Raw genomic sequence first — 8,695 nt, 5'->3', positions numbered from 1 at the left:
GATCTCTGGCTCAAATGACAGATCAAAATGGCTGCCGAAATAATGACAGATCACGTCTGACATCACGTGATTAACAACGTGACTCTTATCAGCCAATGAGAATGAACGCAATATTAAGAATCTACGAAAGAACTGAATACAAGTAATGGCCTGCAGGGGGCTCTAAAGTGCCTAATACAAACTCAAAATGTGTAACGTAACACTCCCCGCCTGGTATTGAACACAATAGCACCTTAAATAACCAAACATCTGGGGGTCAATCGAGAGTCTGTTTGATCCTAAGGGGTCATCAGCACCACCACTTCAGTGATAGGACGAAGAAAGGTCTTGGAAGTGCCTCCTCTAGTTACCTTGAGCTCCAACTTCCTGATCTTTCCGTCACTTCCAGGGAAGGTTTTAGTCACCAATGCCATGGGCCACTGGTTTCTCTTCAGCTGATTATCGCGAAGAAGCACTAGGTCTCCCTCCTTGATGTTGGGCTGGCTCTTCTGCCACTTAGAACGACTCTGGAGGGTTGAGACATACTCACGCCGCCACCTTTCCCAAAAGGTGTTGGCCAAGTGCTGGACTCTTCTCCATTGCTGACGGTGTAAGTCTGCGTCGACGAAGCAGCCTGGAGGAGGATATGGACAGCAAACTTTCTGGGTAAGAATCGTGTTGGGAGTCAGAAGTAACGGAGCGTCTGCATCGGTAGAGATGGTTGTCAGAGGTCTGGCGTTGATAATGGCCGACACCTCTGCCATCGTAGTAGACAGAACGTCGTGGGTGAGTAGGGAAGGTGGAGTCTGACTTAGCATGGAATCCAGAATCCTTCTTGCGATGCCAATCATCCTCTCCCAAACACCACCCATGTGTGATGAATGAGGTGGGTTAAAGATCCATGTACAACCCTCAGCACTGAGGAACTTAGAGATGTTGGGCTCCTGGTCGTCTTGCAAGAGTACTTGCAGCTCTTTACAGGCTCCCTTGAAATTTGTGCCACAGTCTGAACGAATAAGCTTCACAGGACCCCGGATGGCAAGAAATCTACGTAGAGCGTTGATGAAGCTTGATGTGTCCATGGCTTCAATGAGCTCTATGTGAACAGCACGTACACTGAGACAGGTGAAGATAACTGCCCACCTTTTGCTGTTGGCAGCGCCTCCACGGGTGCGTCGAGTAGAGATACTCCAAGGACCAAATACATCGATGCCTACATTAGTGAAAGGAGGCTCTGTACTTAGACGATCTGGAGGGAGGTCGGCCATCTTTTGCTCTGCTGTTTTACCTCTGAGTTTGTTACACGTGACACACTTGTGTAGAAGCTTTGCGATGCACCTCTTGGCTCCGACCATCCAAATGCCATCTGCACGTATAGCTCCCTCCGTGAAGATCCGGCCCTGGTGTTCGACTCTCCTGTGGTAGTAGCTGGTAAGTAGAGCGCCGACGTGGCTGCGACCAGGGACAATGAGAGGGTGTTTCTCCTCCGCGGTAAGACTTGAGCGTTGAAGCCGGCCACCGATTCTCAAGAGTCCGTCACAATCGAGAACAGGATCCAACTTCCTCAGTGGACTGTCGTTAGGAATGCATATCCCTTGCTGCAGACAGGACATCTCAGTGGGATAGGTTTCTTTTTGAACACATCGAATGATGACCTGTTTTACCTTCAACAGATTGTCGGATGTGTGTGCTTTTGAACATTGATGCCAGCCTTTACATTCTTTGTTTCCAGTTGTAGTGCTGGATCTGATGACGTCTGTGATGTGGATGAGTGTGGCTATGGCTCTGATGAGAGACTGCCATGTTGAAAACCGTTCAAACCGCTGAGAGCCCAGGTTTGGGCTGGTGCATGTGGTTAGGTGAGATCGCACTTCTGCGTCAGAGTCTGGGTCCACAAGGCTGAAAGGTGTTCCCAGTGGGATGTCTTCTTTAGACGGTAGCAGCAGAAAGTCAGGCCCGGTGAGCCAGCTCGTGTTGGTGAGCAGTGCTGCATGTACTGGTCTGGTTGCTACGTCTGCTGGGTTCTGGCCGGTGGGTACGTAGTGCCACTGGTTAGGGCTTGAGAACTTCCTGATGTGTTCTACCCTGTTACTGACATACACGTAGAACCGGCGGGTTGCGTTATAAATGTACCCAAGCACAACCTTGCTGTCTGTATAGAACCGCACATCATCAAACTTCAGATCCAACTCTCTTGAAGCCAATTCTGCTATCTCAACCGCCAGGACTGCTGCTCCCAGTTCAAGCCGCGGGACTGTATGGACTGACATCGGAGCTAACTTTGCCTTTCCTATGACGAATCCTACATGGACTTCGCCGCTGTTGTCTAGCACCTTGAGGTAAACTACTGCAGCAATGGCCTTCACAGAAGCGTCTGAAAAGATGTGTAGCTCCACGCGCTGGGCGTTGGAAACAGATGTGCTTGTGTAGCAACGAGGAGTCTCAAAGTTTTCAAGGGCTTGTAGTGAATCCCTCCAAGCAATCCACTCGGTTTCCTTTTCAGCAGGGAGCGGCTCGTCCCAATCGACGGTGTTGTGGGTGAGTTCTCTCAGAAGGAGCTTTCCTTGTATGGAGATCGGTGCCACCAGGCCAAGTGGATCGAACAAACTGTTCACACAAGCGAGCACACCTCTGCGTGTGAAGGGTCTATTGGTGTTGGCGACCCGAAAAGTGAACGTATCTCTGCTCAGGTCCCAATTCAATCCTAGGCTGCGCTGCATCGGTGGAGAGTCAGTTTCCAGGTCGAGGTCCTTCAAGTCCTTGGCATACTCAGAGGATGGAAACGCTTGCATAACTGCTGGACAGTTGGACGCAATCTTGTGGAGACGTAGGTTGGACATTGCTAGCATACCTCGTGCTGCTGTAAGTAGGTCGACCGCTTGAGACACAGAGGGCAGAGATTTGAGGCCATCGTCTACATAGAACTCTCTATGTACGAACTCTTTCGCTGCGTGACCAAACTCCTCTTCTCCGTGTAGAGCAGCTCGTCTGAGGCCGTAGGTCGCTACCGCTGGAGACGGACTGTTGCCAAACACATGGACCCGCATCCGGTATTCTACAACCACGTCCGTAGGGTCGTTGTTCCTGAACCATAGGAACCTAAGAAAGTTCCTGTGATCTTCTCTCACGATGAAACTATGGAACATCTGTTCGATGTCGGCGGTGAAGGCAACCTGTTCACATCGAAAACGCATCAGAACTCCCAGTAAACTGTTGTTAAGATCTGGTCCGGTCAACAACACGTCGTTCAGAGACACTCCAAGATGTTTGGCGCTGGAGTCAAACACAACTCTGATTTGACCTGGTTTGTGGGGGTGATACACTCCGAATGTGGGGAGGTACCAGCACTCCTCTCTGTTAGTCAACGGAGGAGCGAGCTCTGCATGATCTTGATCAAAGATACGTTGCATGAAGGTGACAAAATGCTCCTTCATCTCCGGCTTTCTTCCAAGCGTACGACAAAGAGAGTTGAAACGATTCAGAGCTTGCTCTCTATTGTTAGGCAGAAGTGGTCTTGACGGGCGGAACGGAAGTGGGGCTACCCAGCTGTTGCCGTCGTCGATGTAGCTCTCTTTATCCATTAACTCGATGAACAGCTTGTCTTCAATAGAGGGAGCGACCTTGTTGTCATCTTCGGTGCGTTGGAATATCTTGCTTCCCAAGGAGTCATCGTAACCGCATCTCTCTGCTTCGCGAGTCGGTGGTGAGCTTGACAGTTCAGAGAGACTGTTGGTGCTTTGGGTCTTCACGGTGAGTTTCTCCTTAACTGTGAGATGGTTCGGACAGGGTGAGAAGTGTGAATGGCGGCCGTTCTCCAGAACGTGAGTGCGGAACACACTTGCATGTTTGGGTTTGTGAGCTGTGCCTAGGCAGACCTCACCGATGATGACCCAACCAAGATCCAAGCGTTGGGCATATGGTGCGCTATTAGGTCCGTTGCGCTGGTCTCGTACCTTGTGAGCCTGTAGGACATCACGCCCAAGGAGAAGAAGGATCTGAGCCTCTGGGTCAAGCGGAGGAATGTGCTCAACAATGGAATTGAGGTGAGTGTGATATTTTGCTACTTCTGGAGTAGGTATCTCGGACCTGTCTTCAGGAATGTAGTTGCATTCGATGAGTGTCGGAAGATCTATACTGAGATTTCCATCCAAAGGTTGTGCGACAAAGCCTCTGCCTCTCCTACCTGACATTTCAGTGAGACCGGCACACGTACGCAATGTGTAGGGAGCTTCTGAGCTTTCAAGGTTAAAGAGGTTGAAGAACTCTGGCCTGGCGAGTGACCGGTTGCTCTGGTCATCAAGAATGGCGTAGAGTCTCACTGACCTGTTTGGTTCTCCCTTAGGATGCACTGTGATGAGGCAAATTTTAGAGCAGGAGCTAGGTCCGTTGTTTCCTCCACAGATCTCGGTGCACATGGAGTTCACTGTAGGAGGAGGTTCCGACTCCCCGCCGTTCTCTGCCTGAGGGGACTGGTTAGCCCAAGGAACTGGCCCAGCGTGAAGAGCCGATATATGCCTGTCGCTGTTGCACTCCCTACAGTGCACTTCTGTTTTGCAATCTTTGGCAACGTGTTTGTTTGAAGAACAACATCGAAAACATATACCAGCTTCTTTGAGAAATGCCTTGCGTTCTTCGATATGTTTGGATCGAAAGCCTCTACAATGTTTGAGGGGGTGAGGCTTTTGGTGGATGGGGCACTGTTTACTGACATCAGGCCTAGCACTGGAAGTCTCTGTTGTGTCGGAGTCGGAAACTGGAGAGACATCCGTTATATGGGTGGATATGAAGTTTCTTGTCTTCTTATCTGCAGCGTCTGGCTTAGTTGTTGTAGCAGCTGAACTGGCAAAAGAGAAGCTTGGGTCGTTGCGGATGAGGGCCTCTCTGGAGACGAAGTCAGCAAAGTAGGTGAAAGGTGGGAAGGGCACGTTGTGCGCTAACTTGTAGTTACTCCCCTTAGAAATCCACTTTTCTTGGAGGTTCCATGGTAATTTTTCCACTATGGGGTTCAGACCTCTAGCTGTGTCCAAGCAAGCAAGTCCAGGTAAGTAGCCCTCGCGCTTAGCCGATGCTAGCTCCTGTAGCAGGTCTCCAATCTCTCTTAGTTTAGGATAATCCCTGCTGTTGATTTTGGGAAACTTCTCCACTCTGTCAAAGAGAGCCTTTTCGATCATCTCTGGTGAGCCGTAACACTCCTGAAGACGAGACCATGCCATTTTCAGGCCTTGAGTTGAGTCGTTGACGTGGACAGCTCTTATCCTCTTGATGTGCGCTGAAGACTGCGGGCCTAACCATTTAGTGAGTAGATCGAGCTCTTCGCTGCAGGTGAGATCAATTCCTCTAATGGAGTTTAAGAAGCTCGACCTCCATGCCCAGTAGCTCTCAGGTTGATCATCGAATTTGGTAAGGCTGGAGCTCAATAGTTCGCGCCGAACAAGGAATTGAGCTACCTCACCGAACCCCGTATGGTCACCATAGTGAGTATGAGGAGCCTGTCTGGGGTGAGTGGACGAGAGTGGCTGATGTGTCCCCATTGGGTAGGGGATGTGAGGTTTTTCATCAGGAGCAGGGCTTGGTGCCTGGTTGGTTAAGGCAGGTTGCCTAGATCTGTTGAGGTCTCTATCGAAGGAGTCTTGATTGTATTGCCTTGTGCTATTAACGTTAGCAGGGTTACGTTGTTGAGGCTGCCGTGTTGGGTCAGTAGGTGTAGACTCAGAGGCTGCATTTGAATGACACTCAACGTAGTTAAACGTTCTTTCACGTGGAGATTGAGTTGGAAGAGAAATTATAGTTCTGGAGCCTCTCTCCAATTCTGCTGCAGTTGACTCAAGAGCTTCGGCTTCTGCTTCTGCTGATGCAATCTCTTTGTCTAGCTTTAGGGTAGCAAGAGTAGCATCCATACGAGCTTTTTCTATTAGTAGATCATTTTCTTTTTGAACAAACGTGGTACGGGCACGTGCGGCTAATACTTTAGCCCTTGCTTTAGCTGCGGCTAGGCTAGCCGAAGAAGACCTTGAGCTTGAGCTGGAGTCACCATACACAGACTTTGTAGCATCTGCTAACGTAGTGTCTTTTTGTTCTTCCGTTCGTGAAGCAGCTTCCATCTTAACGCAGTGAGATCACACTGATGCACTGGAACGGCTAACGGAGAATATCTCTCTTGATCGCGGTAGGTATCCGTTGTTTAGAGCCCGCTGTGATGCTGTTTTTTCACTGTTCTGGCACCTGAGCACGTAGCGATGCACACATCACCAGACAGCTAAACACTTTTCCCCAACAAAACTTGAAGACAGGATCAATGATGAAAGTCCGTAGAGGATGTTGTCGACATCCACTTGAATGTCCATTTATTGATTGTTGTTGAACAAGTTGTTGCAGGTTTAGAAGTGTGAAACTGAAAATGAACCAATATGCAAATTGGTTATAAAAACGTAGTTATAAAGTTGTGAAATACAATGAAATACGAACGTAAATAATTACATAAGACATAGATGAATTAAGTTACTTACAAACAAAGCTTCTCCAAGGCTTACACGGATGAATGACGTGAGATAAAAAAGATGTTTCACCGTGTGGATCTCTGGCTCAAATGACAGATCAAAATGGCTGCCGAAATAATGACAGATCACGTCTGACATCACGTGATTAACAACGTGACTCTTATCAGCCAATGAGAATGAACGCAATATTAAGAATCTACGAAAGAACTGAATACAAGTAATGGCCTGCAGGGGGCTCTAAAGTGCCTAATACAAACTCAAAATGTGTAACGTAACAGAATCAATGATTGAGGCAGCGTGTTCAAACTGTGCCGAGTCTGGTCCGGAGTGGTTGCTGGTGTCTCTTCATCTCTGCTGGTGTCTCTGTATCTCTGGGGATGCTGTCTCTGTGTGAGTTTGGTTGGTTTCTCTTTATCTCTCCGCTGGTGTCTCTGTGTCGCGGTGTCTCTGTGTCTCTGAACCAGAGTGGGACTGTTGTCACTGTATCACTCCGCTGGTATCTCTGTACTGGTGTCTCTGTATCTCTGTACTGGTGTCTCTGTATCACTCCGCTGGTGTCGCTGTATCTCTGTACTGGTGTCTCTGTATCACTCCGCTGGTGTCTCTGTATCACTCCGCTGGTGTCTCTGTATCTCTGGTGTCTCTGTATCTCTCCGCTGGTGTCTCTGTATCTCTGGTGTCTCTATCTCTCCGCTGGTATCTCTGTCTCTGGTGTCTCTGTATCTCTCCGCTGGTATCTTTGTATCTCTGGTATCTCTGTGTCTCTGGTATCTCTGTGTCTCTCCGCTGGTGTCTCTGTACTGGTGTCTCTGTATCTCTGTTATCTCTGTGTCTCTCCGCTGGTGTCTCTGTACTGGTGTCTCTGTATCTCTGTTATCTCTGTGTCTCTCCGCTGGTGTCTCTGTGTCTCCGCTGGTTTCTCTGTGTCTCTCCGCTGGTGTCTCTGTGTCTCCGCTGGTTTCTCTGTGTCTCTCCGCTGGTGTCTCTGTACTGGTATCTCTGTGTCTCTCCGCTGGTGTCTCTCTGCTGGTATCTCTGTATCTCTGGTATCTCTGTATCTCTGGCGTCTCTGTGTCTCTCTGCTGGTATCTCATACGGGGAAATCATACGGTAACTCAAGTTTCTTCCACACTGGGGCAAAAAGGGTGAGGGGTCTCCGGGGCCGGTCCGTCGGTGAGGTCGGCGTGGCTCCCCTGCTCCCGGCGTCTCCCGCGACTGTCTCTCCCGCTCCCGGCGTCTCCCGCGACTGTCTCTCCCTCGGCTCCCTCCCGGCGCGAGCCACATGGCTGAGAGCCCCGAATGAGTGGAGAAGCAGGCCATTTAAGCTGCTTCTCCACCGGTTCCTCAGGTGCTCTTCATCCCCTTAATTGGCAACGGCCGGGTTGCCGCAGTGTGTCTGTGTGCATGTGTGTGTATGTTTCTGTGTATGCCTCTGTGTGTATGCGTGTGTGTGTGTGTGTCTGTATGTTTTGTGTGAATGTGCCTTTATGCGTGTGTATGCGTATGTTTATGACCTCAGCTCCAGAGTGTCCAGTACTCAGAACAAACCAACACTCTCTTTAATTTATGCCTCTATTATATTTCTGTTGAATTTGTATTCAATAAAAAAAAAACTCAGACATCCTCGGACAGGAAACAATAAAAAAAATAACATAATAATGGTAATTGAGATAAGCTGATTGAATTGTTTCAAATATTATTCTGTTTCCATTCTATATCTGTCTCCTTCTTCCCCGCGGTCAGAAGCCGTCGATAGCGTGCCCTACTGAAAGCACTCCAGTGATGTTGTGTTTATGTAGCAGGGCTGGTTGTGTCGTGTGTAGTTGTGTAGTTGTGTGTTGTTGTGTAGGAGTATCTGCAGTCTCCCTTGTTCATTCCGAGACGAGGCTGTTCAGCCCTTGATTAGCTGTCTCCGCTGGCAGGTAAACACGCAAACATTTACACACGTACACACACAGTGCAATACATGCATACAGTTTTACAATATTTACATTACACTTTATATGCATACATGGCATATAAAGACATGGACGCACACAAGTACGCACGTGTATAAACAGACTTAAACAAGCATTTTTGCTGACCGCACACACACAAACACTTACTAATATGCGCACACATGCGTAAACGCACATGCATAAGTAAACGCATGTACACTGCACACAAATCAAAAACCTTTGAACACAGATATACACACACAGAGTTAGAGAGACACAGAG

General features: G+C 48.8%; 1 protein-coding gene across 1 annotated transcript in view; it reads right to left on the bottom strand.

The window, feature by feature from the left end:
* LOC132458237 (uncharacterized) overlaps positions 1-6,746 on the bottom strand; it is a 20,168-nt gene extending 13,422 nt beyond the window's left edge. Inside the window, exons 1-3 of the mRNA XM_060052802.1 lie at positions 6,486-6,746; positions 945-6,370; positions 351-506 (exon numbers count right to left, since the gene is read on the bottom strand). Coding sequence (XP_059908785.1) covers positions 351-506; positions 945-6,080 — 5,292 coding nt within the window. The 5' untranslated portion in view covers positions 6,081-6,370; positions 6,486-6,746. The remainder of the gene's footprint in view (positions 1-350; positions 507-944; positions 6,371-6,485) is intronic.
* Positions 6,747-8,695: the final 1,949 nt, after the last annotated feature.

This window comes from Gadus macrocephalus, chromosome 5, assembly GCF_031168955.1.
Source record: "Gadus macrocephalus chromosome 5, ASM3116895v1".
Classification (NCBI taxonomy): Eukaryota; Metazoa; Chordata; class Actinopteri; order Gadiformes; family Gadidae; genus Gadus; species Gadus macrocephalus.
The sequence above is the reverse complement of the archived record's forward strand: the minus strand, read 5'-3'. Positions and strand labels throughout refer to the sequence as shown.